This window comes from Lissotriton helveticus, chromosome 5_1, assembly GCF_964261635.1.
Source record: "Lissotriton helveticus chromosome 5_1, aLisHel1.1, whole genome shotgun sequence".
In the NCBI taxonomy this organism is placed as follows: Eukaryota; Metazoa; Chordata; class Amphibia; order Caudata; family Salamandridae; genus Lissotriton; species Lissotriton helveticus.
Window position 1 is genome coordinate 1,040,525,875 of NC_136065.1, and position 22,052 is coordinate 1,040,547,926.

Here is a 22,052-nt window from a genome sequence, read left to right on the forward strand (position 1 = left end):
GCAGTGCACATATCAGGCCACCAGTGTCTGCTTCAGATCACCATCTTCCTCTGAAGCTGACAGAAGGGTGACTGAGGGGGCTGAGGCAGACCCTGAAAGTACTGGAATATTTCATCATCTCCCCTATAGAACCTATGTTTTTTTTGTTGCATTAAAATGGACTATTTAACCCCCTTTTTAAAACAATTTTCAGGGTGAAAACCCCTAGCAAACACAATAGGTCTGTTGCATACCTGACTAAAATGGTAATGCTGTCAAGATCACTGTACTGTTTCTCAAACTACCAATTTCCAGATATAAGAGCCTCTTCCACATGCAGGATGGCATGCTAGGAAACTAATTTGAAATAATCACTGGTGTAGAGTAGAACTTTCCAAATTGAAACTACCCACGGATCATGGCGGCCTGGGAGCCCTGCACTTCAAGCACTGCTATCTAGCGGTACAACTTCAGCGGCCTTCTCCTGAGCACTATCTCGCAGTGCAACTTCAGTGGCGTTCTCGAGAATGAATGTGTATAGTGTGGCCTATGTGACATTGGTTGCATGCATAAGGACCTGAGGGGTGTTTCTTAAATGACATGTATGGAGTGGATCAAAAAGGAGATAGCTATAGCTTTGCTTATGTTTCTAAATACGGTTGTTGTTTGGTAGAGTGTGGGTGTAGAGTGTGACCTATGGGGGAGTTGTTTTGGTGTTGTGCTTGATGTCTAGCGGGTGGTTTTACAGCTGTGGTCTTGTAGCAGCAGTTAAGTATGGAGTGGTGTAATGAGGAGGAAGGGATACATTTACTTAATGCAATTAGCTACCATTTTAGTGCTGGTGGGCCTTCATCAACTGAGACTTGTCCTTCGAGGTTTGCTCTATGCTTACGCCACAGTTTCACACCCTTTCTTATGCAGTGGAGTAGAGAGTGGCGTCGTAACTTAAACCCTGCCAATCCACCCCTGCTGCTCGCTGTAATTTTTCCCCAGATCCCCCCCCTGCCGCTACCTGCCATGGGCGGCAATCTGGGGGATAGCCCCAAGCGCCAGAAGCTCTAGCTACGCCAGCTGCTGCGTGTCAGTCACGAATGGCACAGCAAAGAAGAGGTAGCGAGCAGAAGGATATGGAGTCATGTGCGACCAGGCTGGTCCCAACGGGTCACATCGCTGCGTGTCCCTGTGTTGTCTTTCAGCCCCATTTGCTGTTGGCTGTGAATAATTGCCTCTCAGCAGCCAGCAATAATTTGTCTGCATGAAGAGGAATGCAAGTTACTATAATTAAGTAGCCTAAACTTCTGACTGGGGTGGGGGCGCCTCCTGCGAGGGTTAAATGCAGTCAAGACCGTGAATTAACCTGAATGACTTACTAACCAGCCTCTGTAGACACTAGCCAGACAAGACAGTGCTAAGGAATGTGGTGGATTCTACAGTGTGCAACAACTTCATGACTTCAGTAGTCATTGGGATACATTTCTAACACTGGGAAGTGTTAAAAAATTCAAATCTTCACATCTTTATTGTAATGTAAGTGTTAAGAATAGATCTTGATACTAGGCTTGCTCTGAAGATCTTGCATATTGACAGACAAGGGGCCGGAAGCGCAGGACGAGTATAATTAGGACGAGTATAATTTGACCAAGGTCAAAACATTTTGTAAAGTAGGAGATCCGAGACTGAAATGCTGTGCTGTTTGCCCCAAAGGCTTTATAACTTCCACTGTAGGACATTTTGTTGGAGACTGTGAGACAGGACTGTTTCCCTGTGAGTATGGCTAGAGTGTGTTTGGTTCCAGTCCAGTTTTTTAATCTATCACTTACTAGAACTTTTAAGTCTGATTCGAAGTGCTCCTAAATTTGGCAAAAAATGGGAGAAGAAAAATAAGGTAAAAATAATAAGAATGCCTAAGTACACAGTATTTAGCCAAATGAAGAAGTCAAAAATAAAAACTATCTCCTGAAGCCACAATTTCCATCTAGGCCAGCCCTGGGGTGGGAGGATTTTGATGGCAATGCCAAGAAAATATCCATCATATGGAAACACCAGTGCATGGCGAGATATTTCTAATACAATATTTAGAACCAGCATTAACATGGTAAACCCAGTTTTAGATGTGAAGTCTCCTGGTTTCATGGCTAAAACACAGCCACTAGACAACATTCAGTGATGGTGTCTCCCGACGACCACAGCTCCCTCTCGCTTGCCCACGTGCGCGGCCACCTACCTTGTCTCTAGATGCCGCTCATAGACACCTATGGAGCTTGCACACAGTCAAGTCCCACATATGAAACTTAATGAACACAACTGTGACCGGGCATTCTGATAAATGCTTTCTGAGCAGATGGACTTCACTTCTTTGCCACACAATAATACAAATGATGAAATAAAATAGAGATATAAATTGGCGGCATAACATTTCAAAAGTAGTGCAGTACAAATGCAGTTTCCATTATGGTTTGACAAGTGTGTTTTCTGGCTGCCTTAAGACACTTCATGTGGCGCTACATGTGTGGAAATGCACTCTCTTTTCACTTTTTTAAGCAAAGGTTTGGAGTGATATTTGGCGCTGCACCATATACGCGGTCTGGTTCCCGGCGCACATAGCCTTGGTTGCAGCGCACAGAGACCTTATACTGCCGCACACAGAGGAAAAAAATTAGAGGGAACATTGGTGGCAACACAGAGTACAAGATGGGACTTCCTTATTGGTGGCTGGAACTTTCCGGGCATCTTGCCCAAGCCATTCAAACTACTGTTATTGTATACTGAAATATGTTGTAATGCAGATGCTAACAATATTATGTTGAGGAAAATCAATAAAAATCATTTTTTTAAAAAGACAATAATCTACAACATAAAACAAAATTAAATACATTTATGCAGTGTTCCCCTCCACCGACTTCAAAATCAGGACCAGATTCAGAGCTAACGAGCACATGGATCATCGGCTGGCCTCGGATCAGTCAGGTTGTATTACAAACGGTTGTACTTTTGAGATCTCACAGCAAGAACTTGGTCGAAATTGGGCAGTCATCAGCATAGGGTCAAAAACTGGACTAGATTTTCTAGTACACTGGTGGAGTCAGTGCCGACAATGACCATGGTGCTGGTGTAGAGGTCTGTACCTGAGTCGGTACAAACCAAGCAGTGGGTTGAGAAGGGGCAGACCCGCCAGTTGTACCCTGACTGGAGAGCCCTATGGCTCCTTAGGGCCGAAAGGTGGGCCGGAGAAAGCTGGGAGTGCCCCAAAAATATGCAGTATCATCTCGTTTAAGACTATCTACTGTGGGGTTGAAAATGGATTAGGGAACTCTGGGTGTACCAGGAACAACTGTGGAACTGGTTTGGTTTCCCGGAACTGTAAAGGGACGCAATCTATATTTTGATGCCCTTGTGCTTCCTCACCAGACGTCAAGAGATGGGGATGAGTCCCACTTCTTTTTTTTATGTTTCTGTTTGGAATTTTTCTTACAGGAAATCATTGAATGGGAAGTGGACTTTTCGCAAAAATGGCCAAAGATTGGGACCGCAACTGTGCCCGCTACCATGATCTGTGCTTCTACCCTCACCTCTTTTTTTGTGCTTGGCAAATGAGTTTAGCGCTTTGACACCCCCGGGTATAATGGGCTTTAGAAATTTTCATTTCAGAGTTTAACCTCCTGGTCCAAGGTGGCTTTCAGGGGCATGTGGGCACAATTGTCACATGGCTTAAGAACCATGCCCAGAGCGCAAGCACCAGAGGCAGACCTCATGCAGTTCCATCACATAAATTGGTTTCTTGCAGTCTCAGAATAACATAAATCCTGTTGTTTTTGGTGGGAACATTGTTAAAAGACACTGTGGAAGATTTGGAAGTTTCCAGAAGACTGACAAGGAAGCAGAGCTTCGGAAACTTGTTGCAGGGCATGGAAATAATGCAACTGAAGTCAGCATGCACAGGTTGTGATCACATGTGGATCTGCTCCGTCACTTTCGGGGTGATATGTGGAGTCACCAACGGAGCCATAAAGCACCCCCTATTGGCATACGAGAGGATTGCTGAAGAGTCCTCTGGATCAATGTATGAGCCTGGGAATATTTCTAAAGATGAGGAATATGTTGTTAAAAGTATACATCCGAAAAAAAAAAAAAGGTTTTCTTCAGATTTCTGTATCATATGTTGGACGACAATGGCTTATGTTTTATAGAATAGCTACTAATAAGCAATATAAGAATAACACTGGGATTATGGTGATGGGACAGGGACAAACAGTCGCTCCATGTGCTGTTTCGGCTTCTAACCCACAAAGAAGCTAAGAGCAGACCCCACAGAACCATCACATTTCAGCTAATGCAAAACTCTTTCTTTGAAGTTAAAAGAGCCAACACACGTCTAGAGGTAGAAGGTAGAAACCATTCTTAAATATCTAATATCTGTGGATGAATAACACCAACTGCTTAATTAATTCCAAAGTCAACAATAGAAGAACAGCTATTTAACCATTATGTCAGGATTATGAATTCCTCAGAATATCGTGTCCCCTACCTTGGACAGGGAGACCGTTGCTAGACTAAAGTTAAACATATTTAACTCTAGAAACCTTAGGCTGGAGAGGTTGACAAGATATTTTGTCATCTTAAGCTTCTCATCTATTAATATGAGAAATAAATCTCCATGCTTATAATTGTCACCCTCCAATACAGCAAATGATGCTACCATATTACAAACAGGTGCTATCTTTCACAGTTATTTGCAGCAAATATATTTATTGCTAAGACTTGCGCTCTTCTAAGGGTGAGTTGTGGGGTTCTCCCATTCCCACATATTTAACTCTAGAAACCTTAGGCTGGAAAGGATGACAAGATATTTTGTCATCTTAAGCTTCTCATCTATTAATATGAGAAATAAATCTCCATGCTTATAATTGTCACCCTCCAATACAGCAAATGATGCTACCATATTACAAACAGGTGCTACCTTTCACAGTTATTTGCAGCAAATATATTTATTGCTAAGACATGCGCTCTTCTAAGGGTGAGTTGTGGGGTTCTCCCATTCCCACACAAATGTACTGCACCAAGATGGCAGGGCACAATATATATACTGCACCAAGATGGGAGCGCTAACGGGAAGCATGAAATACAGTGATAGTTAGAATGGATGCCTAGTATAAGCATGCTGATGCCGCTGCCATTTTGAAAGCTACAGGCAGGTGGAGGGATTGGCCATGTTGCAGCACCAATCAACACCCACTCAACCCGCCACATTGGGGCAGGCGGGGGATGGGGTAACAGAGTGTGAGGCCTGACTTAAAGAGGTCTCCTGCCTACAGGGTTTGACCTGTGCTTCAAGGGAAACAGCCAGTACAACACAGCTGTAACCACACAGTACCTTTACCACGCATGCATTACAATGCATGCACTGTTCCCACGCATAGCCATTACCACACATTTTTTTTACAACGCATATGCCTTGACCACTCATGCCTTTTCAACAAATTAATGGTATAAAGGTATGAATGGCATTGGCATATACATTGCACTGGTGGTAAGAGCATATGCTGGTAACGGTGGTAAAGGTACTGGTGTGGTCAAGGCTATTGGCGTCGTTAGAGGTAATGGAGAGACCCTTCTGTTTTCTCTTGACAACCTGTGTCACGCCTCGCCTCAGAAGAGCTGCATTGTTGTCCTGTAGAGGTAAGGAGGATTGGACCTGGGGCGGAAGGGGGGGGGGGCGGGGGGGGGGGGGTACCTATTTAGTACTTTAGAGTGGGGTGTTTTTTTTTTTATGCTGGGTGGTGGGGGGTTTGGTGTTAGGGTTCAGGATTTTAAAAAGGGCTGGGGGCCTGGGGGGGTGGGAGGGGTAGTGCTGGGGTCTAGTTTAAGGGCTCAGGGCAAGGGTCGGGTATTTCAAAAAAGGACCGGTGGTCCTGGGGGGTAGTCCTGGGGTCTATTTTTAGGGCTCAGGGCAGGAGTTGGGAATTTTAAAAAAGGACCGGGGGCACGGGCGGGTGTCATGCTGCAGTCTAGTTTTAGGGTTCAGGGCAGGGGTCGGGTACTTTAACACAGGCTGGGGGTCGGGGTGACGGGGACTGGTTTGAGGGCAGGGGTCATGGAAAACCTTTACCATGCATAGGACTTTAACATACATGCCTTTACAATGACATTTGTTGTAACGACAAGCGTTGCTGCTCATTCACCTCCTGAGGCGGAAGCCAGGAGGTATTGTCTCTGATAGCGCTTTTTAAAAATACTTTTATCTTGTTCTTGCTTGTTACCCTCTGTGTCCGTTCCCCCCCCACCACCCAGCGCTTACGGATTTTATCGTGGCGCTCTCCTTATTTTTAAACACACTTTGCTGTGTCACGGACCATACTCACGCACCCTGGGCTGTCTCTCGGCCGATCTAAGGGCTGAGGCTCCCGGGCTGCGCAAATCGGCAGCGGCCATATTAGGTTGGGCATTCTGGGCTCGGTGCTCTAGTCGCCAGTATTTAAACAACTAGTCATGACTCCGCGCAGCGGACGCGATCAGCGGTGGCGCCGCACTTGCGCCGGAGTCGAGCCAGAGTCCAGCCCGTCTGCGCCCGTCAGCGACAAGGAGGCGCCAGGGGCCAGGCATGCTGCCTCAGGTGAACCCTTATATTCCTCTTCTGCTCTGCGAGCACTGAAACCCTCTGAGCTGTCCTGTCATTACTCCCCCATCCCAGAAATTCTTGCAAACGCCCTTGTTTGCGGATGTAATGACACAGCTACCATTTATTTTAAAAGCTGATTTAATAGCTGTGTTGCAATTTTAACTCGACTGTACAATTTATTCGGTGTTGTATGCTTAGGGTACTACAGCTCACTTACCTGTTCCTAACGCTCTTGGCCCCGTTCCGCCCCGGCATTGTGCCGTTTGTGCGGAGGGTCGTCTAACTGAGCACCATTTTCTGCTCCTAACACCACTTCCGCCCTGCCCCTCCACCTCGCAGGTTAGCGGTCTAGTGGCTCACTCCCTGGTTAGTATAAATGGTGGCCTGGTGGACGCGCAGCGGACAAGCGCAGCGGGAGCGCCGACTTCGCGCCGAAGTTGCGCCTAAGTTAAGCCCGTCTGCGCCCGTCCGCGGCCGATCGGGTCCCGGGCCAGTTATAATGCCCAACTCATTACTTATTCCTCCGCTGATCTTTTAATGCTTTGCCTCACGGTACCCTTACAGGCCCGCGCCGCAAAGGCTGCTCTGGATTGTGGCATTCTTGTTTCCCCGGGTACTCTTGCCTCAGAGACTCCTTCCCCCTACTCTGAGTTGATATCTTCTCGCCTCAAATCGTCAACTCTTGGGGCCACTCCATTGACCGTGACATACCTCAATACCCGGTCAATGGTGAAACATCAACTCGAAATTTTCCAGCTGCTAGACGATAGAGCTGTGGATATCCTCCTTTTATCAGAGACTTGGCTGACTGAGGATTCCGTCCCTGACATTCTTGCTGCTATCCCCGCCGGCTATTACATCCTGCAATCCAATCGACCAGCTGGGCAAGCCGGTGGCGGGGTGGCAACCATCATCCGCTCCCAGTATATTTTTACAACCTTAGGAAAGGTTTTGGAGGACTCACTTGGACCCCATGGAGAAGGATAAACACAAAACCCTTCTCAAAGGCTATAAAGCTGCGGTGTTGACAGAAACAGGCCCACTATTCCAAACTTACGTCCTCGCTCAAATCTCCCAGTGATTTGTTTAAGATAGTTGATAACCTCTCTCTTATCCAGACACCTGACCCCATAACAGCTTCCCAGGCTCTGTGTGACCAGATCTCCACATTCTTTCATGAGAAGATCGTGGACATTTACACAGACCTGGAAATCCTTAATTCCAGTTCCCTACTCTCCACCCCTCCAACCCTTATTTCGGAAATTCAAGCTCCTGTCCCTTCCCATTCCCTCTCCCAGTTCCCCCCCATTACTGCTACACATCTCAGCACACTGCTGGACAAGCTAAAGTCCGGGTCACCGTTAGACCCCTGCCCCTTAAAAGTCTTTAAAGATTGCAGACAGACTATTCTGCCCCCTTTGATGGAGGTTATAAATCTGGCCATTTCAGAGGGGGTTTATCCCCTCTCCTGGAAACTGGCCACGGTCAAGCCTCTATTGAAAAAATCTACTCTGGACCCCGGTATTTTAAAGAACTTTCGTCCCATCTCCCTTCTCCCTGCCCCTGCTAAACTCTTGGAGGCTCATCTTAACCTTCATCTGAGTGCCTTCCTTGACAGTACCAACTCCCTTGATCCTTCATAGCACGGCTTTCGCAGGACTCACAGCACTGAGTCGGAGCTTACAGTGGTTGTCGATAGCATCCGGTCCAAGGTCGACACCGGTCAGACTACCTTACTGGTATTACTTGACCATACGGCGGCTTTCGACACCCTGTCCCCTACCATTTTGGTTAGCCGACTCAGCAAGCTGGGAGTCAAGGGTTCTGCACTCAGCCTCCTAACATCCTTCCTCGACCAACGGAAGCAAAGGGTTAAGCTAGGCGAGTACACTTCACCCATTAAGCCTGTGAAGTATGGGGTTCCTCAGGGCTCCTCGTTGAGCCAGACGCTTTTTAACGTCTACGTTGCCCCACTCGCCAGGCTTATAAGATCTTTTGGGCTAGAAGTTCTTTCCTACGCCGACGACACGCAGATCATGGCCTCCATATCCCAATCTGTGAGCATTACTGCTCTTAATTTTAAAAACTGCATGGAGGCGGTCGCCTGATGGATGGTTAAGAACTTCCTTAAGTTGAATGGGGAGAAAACGGAGGTCCTCTTTGGGGGCAAAAGTGAGATCTGGTCTATGGACTGGTGGCCTTTTGTCCTTGGCGCCTGTCCTTCGCCGTCCCTTTTTGCCCGCAATCTTGGGTTCTTTCTGGATACTACTCTCTCGCTAGACAAGCAGGTCAGCAGGACTGTGTCCACATGTTGCAATGCTCTGAGGATTTTAAGAAAAATAACTCATTATCTTTCCCCTGAGTCACGCAAACAGGTAGTAATGGCGCTCATTGCGTCCAGACTGGACTATTGCAATGCACTATATTTGGGCATCAGCAATGGTCTGGTCCAGCGCCTTCAGACGGTGCAGAATGCGGCCGCCCGGTTTGTTGTGGGTGCCCCCAAACGCTCCTCGGGCACGGCCATCAGAAAAAACTTGCACTGGTTCCCCATGCAGGCGAGGATTAATTTTAAGGCTTTTTGCCTTATACACCGTGCCCTTAATGAGTACGGGCCGGAGGCTATTCGCGCTCTGGTGGCCTACTATACCCCTGGCAGAGCACTTCGCTCTTCCAGTAAAAGCCTGCTGGCTGTTCCTCGAATATCCAAGGCCAGATGGGGTGGAAGGTCCTTTCGCTTCCTTGCACCTAGACTCTGGAATACGCTCCCTAACGACCTGAAGGGGATCTCCTCCCACACTCTGTTCCGTAAAGCACTCAAGACCTGGTTATTTCGAGAAGCCTATCTCTAATTCTTCCCTTGGTGATTTTTGAGCTTTCCTTTTACCACCTTCCAGCGCCTTGACGCCTACGGGCATAGTTGCGCTTTTACAAATTTCTATTAATAATAATAATAATAATAATAATAAGACTTTAACATACATGCCTTTACAATGACATTTGTTGTAACGCCAAGCGTGGTAAAGGCATATTCATTGTAAAAAAACGCGTAGTAATTGTTATGCGTGGTAAAGGCATGCATTGCAACGGAATGCATCGTAGCATCATACATTCATGCCTCAAGGCTAGATTACAATATTGAGTTATGAGAGTGAAGGTCATTTTCTGAAAGTAATCCATTTTACCTCACGAGGCCCGTGGATTTCCCTATATATAACCTTTAGGTTCTACTGTTTAGGCCATACTAAAAGTGTTTCCTATTACTATACACAAATTAATTTTTTTTTAATAAAACTGTCATTTCTGATGTGGGTTGATATGCTTAGAAAAGATAGCACCTACCCTCAATCATTTAAGGCTAGACTCCCTCACAAAAGTATAATGCCCTCAAGACAAATCTTAAAGTAGCTCCAATATAGGTATGAGCAGGGCCCCTCAATGGGTAGACCTAGCAAACAAAACAGTGCTCATATATAAAAACAGGTCAAAGACTACATCCAGATGGAATTATATCCAACCACAATAAGGGCAACTTTCTAAGTGAATAAAAGAGACAAGATATAGTTTCTTACCTCTGTAGAATTCTGCATTCCAAAAAAAGAGGCTGCTATTGAGAATAGCCAGGACCCAACTCAAGGGAAGAAGGTACAAAATGCAGACAGACCCCAAGAGAGCTCCATAAAATCTAGAAAATTACAATTAGAATCAGGTTAAAAATGAGATAAAACAGTCAAGCAGCATGAAGAATGTTTCTTTCCTTGAAATGATGTGTTGAAATGCTCAAAAACTGCAGCAAATAATAATTTTTAAAAGGGGAAGGGAGATCTTCACATAAGGTCATCTGGTAATGGCAAATCGTGTGAAATTCGGATAAGAAGGAAAATATTTTTAATTCCCAAGTTGATACAGTGAAGAATTAACAAGATCCTGAAATCAGCGTTTATTAAGGAGAATTCTGGCTGGGTATTATTGCTCACCACTGGTGTTCCAGGATCTCGGTTATTATTGCACACCAAATAGATAATAAATTACTCCGGATTCTCTAAAGGTGGCCAGTTGAGCAGTCAAGACTTCTGCTTGGAGGTGATTATTGGTGTGGAAATCTAGATATTGGGTGCCACATTAATCACACTGGACAGCTTCCAGACGATGGCATCACTTAAAAAAAAAATAAAAGGTCCAGATTTAGAATTTGGCAGACAGGGTAAATCAGTCGCACACACGGCAGAGTACCCTGCCCACCAAACCCTTGGTCTTTTGCCTTATTTAGAGATGGGCGGACCTTAATTATTCCTTCGATGATGACCCTGCTATCTCTTTCTATGGAATACTTCCTCCAGCAGCCTGACAGAGAAGGGATCGTCAGAGTAAGGACGTTACGCTGTCCACCTTTTTTAGGGATGATGATGGAATGCCTTATTTTTTCCTGTCCATTACTGCTAGGAAAAACCTGGCAGTAAGGAGCAGGAAAAAAACAATAGACCTTCACACCCTCTGAGGAAACCACCAGTGTGTGGGTATCATTCGTTTGGTTTTTTAAAAACAAATTCTCACTTTTGGGACTTTGGGAGTTTGTTTTTGAGAATGAAGAAATAAAGTCAGTAGTTTGGCATATGGCCATCATACTTTTAGCATATTGAAACTACTGTGACTGCAGAATGTACAGAGATGACAGCAGGGCTGCTGCTCATCTCTAAATTTGTCAGACAGAATACCTTCGGATGGCAGACGTAATGTCCTCTTCCAAGCTGACAAATACCTCGCCTTCTGCTAAACTTTTTAATCAGACTCCAAGCCTCTATATACTTAAACTTAGGCAGTTAAAAGCTGGACAATTCCACTATTCTAGACTTCATTGGTAAGTGCAACACTGGGGAATCAATAATTTGTGCTCTTATGAACTGGAGGTAGTGGCCGGGATCCAGGGCGGTCCTCTCTAATGCTAGATGTAGAATAAAAAAGCATAATCCCTAATCAACGTAGGTAGCTCTCTCAGGCTATCTGCCTAGGCTTTCTGGAATAAAGGCAACTGGGAAAACAATTGTCCGACGTTTATTCCAAGACAATAAGTGCAGACTCTCTGAGTAAGGTCTGATTTCAAGACAGTCGTTGACAGAGCACAGAAGGAAAAGTAGGAAGTGTTTTTAAGGCAAAAGCATAGATTAGATTTCCCAAGCAGCTCTGAGGAACATCTGGCAAACCACCAGACTATTGAGCCCTTTCTCCCAGCTACATAACTCAGATTGGCAGAAAAAAACATGTGCGGATTCTCCACACATTTCAAGACAGCTTGGCAAGGTCTGGCAGGGGGGTGCTACATGAAGATGATCAACTTCAGAAAAGCAACCTGGAAGGTAAACCGCTTTATACTCAGCAATCAAAGTGCTAAGTTTTAATCAATAAGTAAGTCTAAGATGAAATTTGGAAAGAAGACGTTACCTAAAGTCTACCTTGCTCTTCCATTTACAGGTCTCTAAGAACACAGCTGTTTGAACACCATGCATGCATCTCACTCACTCTGCAGGCCAATGTGATGTCTATGAGGAATGTCACATCCCAAAAGGGATGCTGATGTAAGGAAATCATAAACTATTGCTTGACAGTCTGATCCCAGTTGTATAGTCGGTCCTCAATCTCACTCCTCCTCACCTCTCAGTTCATACACTGTGTTAGAGTTGGCTATGTGGTTTGGAAATTTCTTGCTTGTCAAGGTCGCTTAAAAGGACTTCAATGCAAGATAGACCACTGTGATCGCCAACATGTTTACATGGTAAAAAGGTTCCTTCTGCGACCATGCTCCTTGTATATGCAAAACCACACGAAATGATGGACGGAGCGCTGACAATACAAGCACTCACCCCCAGACAACTGATCTGGGTTTAATCCATCACCATTCCACACGAAATGATGGACGGAGCGCTGACAATACAAGCACTCACCCCCAGACAACTGATCTGGGTTTAATCCATCACCATTCTTTAGCCCACTCTGCCACCCCAGTTCAGACATCACCACCTTTGGTTTTTCTTTGTTCACCCTAAGTTGGCAGGGTATGCTCAGACGTGAGTCCCTTGCTCACTTTGCCACTGGAGTCAAGCAAGCCCGGCTGAAGACGGCTGTAATGCCAGAAACCGGTCCTGGGAAGCTTGATTCCGGTCCGGGGAAGACATGGCTTGGCAGTTCGGGCTGGACTGTTCCCATGAGGCACAGGGTCAGACTGATTTGCATATGGTCATGTGTGAACTGGGTTGGCGGAGTGAGCTAAAGAACGGTGATGGATTAAACCCAGATCAGTTGACTGGGGGTGAGTGTTTGTATGGTCAACGCTCCGTCCATTACCACCTTTGGTTTTTCTTTGTTTGCCCTAAGTTGGCAGGGTATGTTCAGATGTGAGTCCGTTGCTCACTTTGCCACTGGAGGCAAGCAAGCCCGGCTGAAGACGGCTGTAATCCCAGAAACCGGTCCTGGGAAGCTTGATTCCGGTCCAGGGAAGACATGGCTTGGCAGTTCGGGCTGGACTGTTCCCATGAGACACAGGGTCAGACTGATTTGCATATGGCCATGTCTGAACTGGGGTGGCGGAGTGAGCTAAAGAACGGTGATGGATTAAACCAAGATCAGTTGACTGGGGGTGAGTGTTTGTATTGTCAACGCTCCGTCCATCACCACCTTTGTTTTTTCTTTGTTCACCCTAAGTTGGCAGGGTATGCTCAGACGTGAGTCCCTTGCTCACTTTGCCACTGGAGTCAAGCAAGCCCGGCTGAAGACGGCTGTAATGCCAGAAACCGGTCCTGGGAAGCTTGATTCCGGTCCAGGGAAGACATGGCTTGGCAGTTCGGGCTGGACTGTTCCCATGAGGCACAGGGTCAGACTGATTTGCATATAGCCATGTCTGAACTGGGGTGGCGGAGTGAGCTAAAGAACGGTGATGAATTAAACCCAGATCAGTTGACTGGGGGTGAGTGTTTGTATGGTCAACGCTCCGTCCATCACCACCTTTGGTTTTTCCATGTATATGCAAGGCATAGAAATATACTTTCAATTCCAACTAGCGGGGTTGCAAATTTGTTTGCACTAATAGCTTCTACTGGAAAGGAAATCCCTTAATCAGATTCTACAGGTTTATCCAGCACAGAAAGGACTGTAATCCTGCCACCATCATGCTAATGTCTTTTCCCAATTCCCAGAGCACTGTCTCCTTTGTTCTGCTTACTCCCCCTTCTCGGTTTACTTTTCACTATACTTTACTATAGGGATATCGCCACCACCGGGGCCAAGCTCTCCATATGGGAAAGTATTGAGAAAATGTAAAAAAATGATAAAACGTGAAAAATATATGTAAAATAATTTTACATACTTTTTAAAATGTAGAACAAAAAAATGCTACAATAATTACTTTTGAGTTAAATATGCAATTAATTTAAATATATTAGCATAATTTGTAAAGATTTTTTTTTAATCCCACCTTGTATTTATATATTAAAAATAAATTACAAAAATCTATGGAAAGAAATCATATGAATTAATGTATTTTGTTTTACAAATGGGTTATTAAAAATTGTTAACTTGTTTTATTATAAAATATATACTGTTTATTTATATTTAAAGTTTTGATATTGTATTCATTTTATGAATAATACATAAAAAGTTGAAATAGGTTAATTTAACACTATTTTCTATGGGGGTTCTATTTAAAGTCCCAGTCTCTATTATTTTCTATGACAGGGTATTGCAGTATCAGAGGATGTCCATGTGTGGTGCTTGACTGAGTACTACTCCTTTTTGGCTGTAGTAACTTTACATTAGTAAATTTGGCTCCACCGCCGTATTAGAGGTGTGGAGACATGCAACTTTACTTTCAAACACCACTCCCTCAGCAATAGTTTGTCATGTGTATGTCTGTCCATGTGTGGCAAATCAACCAAATAATGCAGGAACTTGAGTGTTTCAGAACATCTTCTTGTGGTGACAGATGCCATTAAAAAAAAGGTTGCGCTTTGGCGTCCTTACTATCTTTCACCGTGAATAGATTTACAGTTGCTAAGGTTACTTAAACACAGTGACATGTCACAGCCTCAAAATTGAAGAGATAAGTTGTACATGTCTACCCATTACCAGAGTTAGACCTGTGCAAAGAAAGCCCTGAAGAAGTTCAAAATTGAACGAAACGAGCTGACTGCATGTATGTTCAGTTGACCACAAGCAATAGTAAAAAAAGAATGAATGGTGAATGTGGTATAACAAAAAGACGAAATTTTGAAGAAATGGGACTACAGACTTCCGCACAGCTTTGCCTGAGTGAATTGGCTTGACAAAATGTGGTTGCTTTGTCCGTAAGGACAGACCTATAGATGTCAAATAATTGCTGAAGGGAGCTGAGGATTGGCTTTTCAAATTCAAAAAGGACAGCAACAGTGGATCTCTGTTGTCAGGTACTGTGACAATTGGCTCGCTGTACTGCCTTGTGCAGCCGAACAGGACTGTTAAAATGTTGTTGCTACTAAGGGTTCTACTATTTGAGCGGTAACTTGTAATTGCCCCAATAGTTTTTTGTAAATTAGTTTACATGCAGGTCTACACTTTTTAGTAACTTAATACTCATAAATGGTGAACAGCCAAAAGTAATACACTTAATCAAGAGTGTAATAATAAACTTACATTTGTAGATTTACTCACGTATGTTTACTTTTGTGAATAAGTCCCTTAAAGTGCCTCACTTAAAATATTAGGATCGGCTGATAAAAAATCTTGTTAGAAAACGGTTTGGTTCAGGGAAAACAGCATCAATTTAGTAAACAGCAAATAAATAAACACAACTTTAACCTGCTAACATGGTTGAGGTACCTATATTGCTATGGTCATCACACATACAGGACTAATAAAACGGGCCCTGCACTAAGCCATATGAATTACCGTTCATTTTAATAATCATCCAAACAAGAAATCATACGATCTCTACAAACAGAATTATCCTCTCAATGTCAGCAGATGATCCTGAATGTTTTGGGGAGCTACAGGCACGAAGGGCCTGACTGATGAATCCAACAATTGTGGCGCATAATGTGCTTACGAAAAATTGATGCTGAAGGACACAAACAAATCTCATATATAATTTCATTTCGCTGGTAGAGGAGGAATGCTGTAAAACATTGCCTTAGATGTAAGAGCAAAAGGTTTGACGCAGAAGGAGATAACTAATGCATGTAGAATCTGCCATCACGCATTAAGCATCCAGAAAGAAGCGGTATCAAATCAGGGAACCGTACACCCTACAACTGAAGGACAATGTTATGGCTGCGAATGTAGAGGTAGGCAAAAAAAATATTTCCTCTGTGTGATTTCATTGGATGTCAAAACAGCAGCCAAGACAGTCTAAATTACTAAAGGAGTGGATTTACTGGGAGTATAATGTACTTGATTGACTCTTCATGGCGGGCTCCTTCTATGGAAAGGTCTCCTATCTCATGGAACACTATTTATGTAAATTAAATTTTGTGACAGGATTTCAGATTATAAGGGTAATCAACCACTACATGACACCGGTATGGGAAGGAGATCCCGGAGGTGCTTGCAGTGAACTCAGATGTTGGCCAGGGCATTCGTGACCACAAGACTACGAGGGTGGTATATTAAGCCTCCCTAGTTGACTGGCATTTTTGGATGTGAGAATCCATTGGGAAGGCTGCCGGGGTTCCCTGTAGGAGCCTGACAATGGCCTGCCCTGCGACCGATAACTCTTGTTCTCGAAGTACTGCAGGTGAGGGGAATTGGGGATCTGTTTACGTTCTTTGGTCTGTTTTGCAAACCTGCCATACTCCAACCCCATTGCCCGCCTGCCCTGCCGACAGCTCCGCCTTAGTACACCATGAGTGGTCCTCAAACAGGGAACACCACACAGAGAGGATTCATGGAATCGTTGGATGTGAATGGCTTTCTGGACTACATTAAAGGAGGGGGGGGGGCGTTATGAAACATGCTCAAAGGGTGGAGGCACATGTTTTGCTACTTCAGGAGACCCACCTCCTGAGCAATAAGGAACCTTGTCTGGCCAGTTCGATTACACACAGGTTTTCCACTATGGGCTCACGAGGGGATAAACAGGTAAGAGTATTCTGATAAAAAATCACGTTCCATTTCAGCACTTTAAGACATGGGTAGACGAACAGAGCAGATACACGGCAGTGACAGAACATTATATGGCAAACCTCTCACATTTGTCTGTGTCTACGACCCCCTTCCCCCCCCCCTCCGAAGTCATTTTTGGAGTTGATAACAAGGTTGTGGGGTGTACTCCCTGAGGAACTCCTAGTGTTGGGAGGTGGATGGAATGGCATCATGGACCACTCTGCAAACTGGTGGCGTCCACATGGACTATCCTAGGGGTCTAAGAGTGCCTAGTTACATTTTATGTTACTGCTTTAGGCTTGGTAAATGTATGGAGGGCACATCACCCATCCAGGTAGGCTTGGACCTTTTTCACCCCAGCACAGGGCTCCTTTTCCCACCTAGATTTCCTTCTTATCCCACACTCCTATTTGCATAGACTTTCTGATACCAATGTCTTGGTGAGGGGGCTTACGGATCACTCCCCAGTGGCTATTCGACTCCAATAAGGCCATCGGTGCCTGGCCTTCTAATGGCGTCTCTCGCCATGGAACCTAAAAACCCAGACCATGGATCTCACATGGCGCAATACATGGAGGAATATTTTGCCCACGACGTTGGCTTCGTAACATCTCAGGTGACACAGTTGGAGGCACTAAAGGTAACAATGCAGGGGGAGGATATTAATTACACTATAGGGGAACAACGACGTAGTGGCACAGGACTTGGTAGATCTTGAATCCCGGATCGCAGATCTGGATGCATGGAGTCATCGAGATAACGGGCAGATGGCACACAAATGGTTTAGTCTTGTGTGGCATGAATACCAGCAGACTTGCTGGGAGAGGCCAAACAGTCATGGCAGGGGGCCCAGGGGAGGGGGGGAACAAGTCCAGCAAAATGCTACAAAGATTGTACCGGAGCACTCTTCATTCCTCCTCCATTCCTCTCATTCGGGACCCGGCTGGCACCTTACTTACAGCCCCAGTAAGGTAGTGTAGTAATTGACTCCAGGCTGGTTGAGGTATTTCATGAAGATTTATTGTAAGATGTTAAGTATCCTGGAATAAGCCCACTAGGAGCAGCCAGCAGGCAGCTCAGCCCCATCATAACTGTGGCTTATCTTCAATCAGCACCCAACATTCCATGGTGCATCACAGTACAAAGGCATTCCACTAGAAGGCATGAAGTAGGTAAAGGCATGCATAGGAATATGCAATAGGTAGAATACAACATATCTCCTTTTCTTCCAAAACAAATCAATGAACAAAGGAGCATAGAAACTAAAAGAAGGAGAAAGCGTATCGATCAATACCCGCTGACACATCCACTGGTCAGACAGATGTGGCAGAAGGCACCGCACAGTATGAGACGTAGAAAATACAAAAAAAAGGAAAGAACGAATAATGATTAGAAACATTCTTTTTCTAGAAATATCTAAAATGAAGAATACATAGAGTGAAGCAATAAGACTAGAAGAGTAATACCGAAAGGTACATACACATTAATAGGTACTCTTCTTCCTTTCTCTATACACACGAAAAAGACAATAGAAAGATTCACCCAAGAACTACTTTAGACACACCCTTTAGGAGGAAAAGTATGAAAGGAGATAGATATTGAATAAATAAGAATAGTAAACAGAGAAGCAGAGGAAAATATAACAAAAAGATCTTTCATACTACCCTGAAGACATAGTAATTACCTCCCATCCTCGTCGCCATCAAAATGTAGTAATTGACTCCAGGCTGGTTGAGGTATTTCATGAAGATTTATTGTAAGATGTTAAGTATCCTGGAATAAGCCCCACTAGGAGCAGCCAGCAGGCAGCTCAGCCCCATCATAACTGTGGCTTATCTTCAATCAGCACCCAACATTCCATGGTGCATCACAGTACAAAGGCATTCCACTAGAAGGCATGAAGTAGGTAAAGGCATGCATAGGAATATGCAATAGGTAGAATACAACAGGTAGCTTAGAAATTCCCAGCCCACTTTAAAGGAGCATACACTCCGAGGGAGGTACTGTTTTGGGAACAGATATAGTAGAGTTTGTGAATTCACTTGACCTTTAGACCCTCCCAGTCTGTCGACTGCAACTTCCTGAAAGGTGAGCTCACAGGGGAGGAATGTTGTTGCCCCTGGCTTGGATGTGGGAGTGTACAAGGCTCGAGGCTGCCCACAAAAACATCCCATGATATGGCAGGTGTGGGAGGATTACAGGGGCATGGAGTTTGAACCTGCTCATTTTAGGCAATAAGTGGTGAACGATGAAATTCGGATGTTTTTAGGATATGATGAGATTGGGAGAGGGTGGAACACGTGATCTGGTTCCTGTTATTATTTCATATTTGATTGCAGGAGCGCAGGGGGGTGGGGGGGGGGGGGGGGGAGCGTTGGACTGGATACACAGGTATTTGTCTATGTTTGTATAATTGTTTTGCATGTCGCCCTTCAGGGGGCAAGTTCACATCTGAAATCCATAAAATTAGTTTTTTTAAAAAGAATGTGGAAATAGACTTCCTGTAATCTACATCCCAAACCCCCTTACCTGCAGTGACAGAAGATTTGATGAAGGGCTAATATTAAAAAAATCCCTCTTGCTCCACTTGCTGGCTCTTCATAAATGCAGAATTTGTCTGAATTCCCTCTTTGGGCCTTTTTTCTGAACCAGAATATATCCTGAATAGATGCACCCCACCCCCCCCCCCCCGTGAGAGGCAGGAACTGGTTCGCTTGCAAGTTTCTTTAGAAGTAAAGCTGTGTCCTTCCGCAGTATGGTTTGGCGGAATTCTGAAGCTCATTTCGGTGGAACAGGTAGAGTACAAGCCTTGAAACACAGAACGGCACTCTCTTAGAATAGACAACACACATGTGTCACTCATATTTACCTTTTCTTTCAGTTGTCAGGATATCTCATCATCCCCCCCCCCCCCTCTGAGTGGCTAACGGTAAAAGGAGGAGGGAGAAGTCATGACCAGCCAACAGAAGGTTAAAAACCAGGAGAACCGTCTGGCTGAATTTGAGCTCAGTTCCCTTAGAGATTTCCTTTGGTTCGAGTACCTGTTGCCTTGCCAGTAATGTTAGTGCTGTTGCGGCAGAAAGGGCCCCTTGATGAATAATAATGACAGCCTCTGGGCCTGTCCTGTGACTTTAATAATTAATTCTTCTCAGGACCTACCACCTTTGTGGTTTTCGTCTCATTCTTCATGCTCACCTTTTCTTCAGCGTGTTGACAGAACGAAAGAAACGCATAAAAATAGGAGGTTGTGAATTTTCAGATGCATCTCAGCCTTCAAGGTGGTCAGGTGCAGCCAGAAAAAGCAGCACAGGGTGAAACCATGGTACCAGCAGAGCGATGCCAAATTCACTGGATCTATAGCAGCACTGATGACAGAAAAGTAAAGTTTTATGCACAATTTCCTAAAAATACTGTCTAGAGAGTTTCAGTATTTTGGTAAAGAATTTAAGGGCTGCCATGATTTCCCATCCATTAGAGTAGTCACACTTCCATCATTAGTGCAGTGGCTGAAGTATTACATTTCTTCTTTCTGCCTCATCCATCTGCTTACTTTTCTATCGGGTGGAGTGAGTGCCAATGCATGCTTCCGTCTCACAGCTAAGACTACAAAAGAGTTGGGTTTGGGATCAGATCTCAAATCTGGATCCTACTGCGGAGGTTTATCAATTTTAAGTAGACATGGAGTTGTTGCCTTTACAGTAGCAGTGTTAGAAATGAAAATTCTACAATATCCAACAAACCTGGTACCAGTGGGAGAAAAGGTTTTGGAGATGGAGGGTGTTTATTATAATGGAAAAAGAAGTCTGTGTTGGTAAACAACCTTTACAACGCAACTTTTACCACGCAGTGCCTTTACAACGCAACTTTTACAACGCAAACCATTACAACGCATTGCGCTGGGGGGCGCTCTAGGATAGGGAATAGGTTTAATGTACTATCCAACACCTTCCCTACTATCCACGGGGACTGGAGTTGGAATAGTAAATTAAACAATTCACTATCCAGTGCCTAAAAGCACTATGCGTTGTAATGGTATGCGTTGTAAAAACCGCGTTGTAAAAACATGCGATGTAAAAGCATGCATTGTAATGTCATACATCCGTCTGTGTTGCTTCCAGTGATATTTTTTACTTAGAAGCACCTTCACCAAATAGATCATGAAATGTTGTGATATCATCCACTGGCAAGATCTCAGAGGGTGGACCTTCTGGTGAGGTGAGTGTAAAGGAGGATATTGATTCCAATGAGTGTGAGTGGGAAGGAAGAGAGGGTAACCTGGTTATTCTACACTTTCCTTTAATGGCAACTGATGTATTTTATGATGGGAAATGCCTTTGGGGGATATTCTAGGTGTCAAAGGTAAACTGTTTATCACAGACAACAAAGGCTGCCCAGATACCATGCTTGTTGGATGGTGGAAGATTTAGAGGGTGGAGATGAGTTTGCGGAAGTTCTTCCATCAGAAAGAAAAAACATGGGGGCCCCAGAGGTTGTGGTGTTGACTTATCAGATGGTGATAGTATTAGTATTTTCTTTGATGCATACTTCTAAGCCTCCGCAGTAAAGTTAGACATTGAGATTCTAGACGCTGATTTGGGTGAATGACAGGTGTCCCAACGGCATGAGCACGGCCATTGAATGATGCATCAACATTAAAAGTGGATAGATTGAATCAATGTCACATAGACATTATTTTGTGCCTGGAATGCTTCCACATCAAAGACTTACTACTCCAATAACAGCAGTGTTTCAACAGCGAATCGGTTCTGAATGAAGCGCATGTTGGCAACAAAAGTGGGGTTGTCAGTGACTATGCTGTATTTTTTCACTTTTTTTCTGGCCATCTTCTTCTCTGGATTTGCCTCGGTGAGAGCTCTTGGGTTGCAGGCATCGTCGACCATGGGGTGGTAGGGATCGTCAAAAGTGGAAGCACTGCATTCCTTCGAGTGCTTTTCAACTTTTTTCTATATTTCTTCTGAAGGTTTTCCAATGATAGTTTCTTACAATCCAACCAAGTACAATTCCAACACCTGCCTAGCTCCCAATGCTGAATTATATCTTCTGGATAGCCTACCAACCCTCCTCAGCAGGCACTTACCCAGGGGAGTTTGAGAACCAAACACTGTGCCCCATGACTGGAGTAATGTGCAGCTCTTGGTCAGGGGACGAGGGGGTTCCAGGAAGGTTGACATTCATCTCTGTCAAGTAGACATGGGCATGCTCAGGCCTTCGAAGATAGTGTTCTCCCGACAAATGAACAGGACAGAAGGGGTCTGATCAACTCACCCTCCTGCCTGGCACTCATCTTGTCCCCACTGTAGATGGTGGTTAC

General features: G+C 44.6%; 1 protein-coding gene across 2 annotated transcripts in view; it reads right to left on the reverse strand.

The window, feature by feature from the left end:
* Positions 1-22,052, reverse strand: part of ZFYVE27 (zinc finger FYVE-type containing 27) — a 338,299-nt gene that overhangs the window by 248,620 nt on the left and 67,627 nt on the right. For both annotated transcript variants that reach the window (XM_078643569.1, XM_078643568.1), the window contains exon 6: positions 10,168-10,280. In XM_078643569.1, coding sequence (XP_078499695.1) covers positions 10,168-10,280 — 113 coding nt within the window. The remainder of the gene's footprint in view (positions 1-10,167; positions 10,281-22,052) is intronic.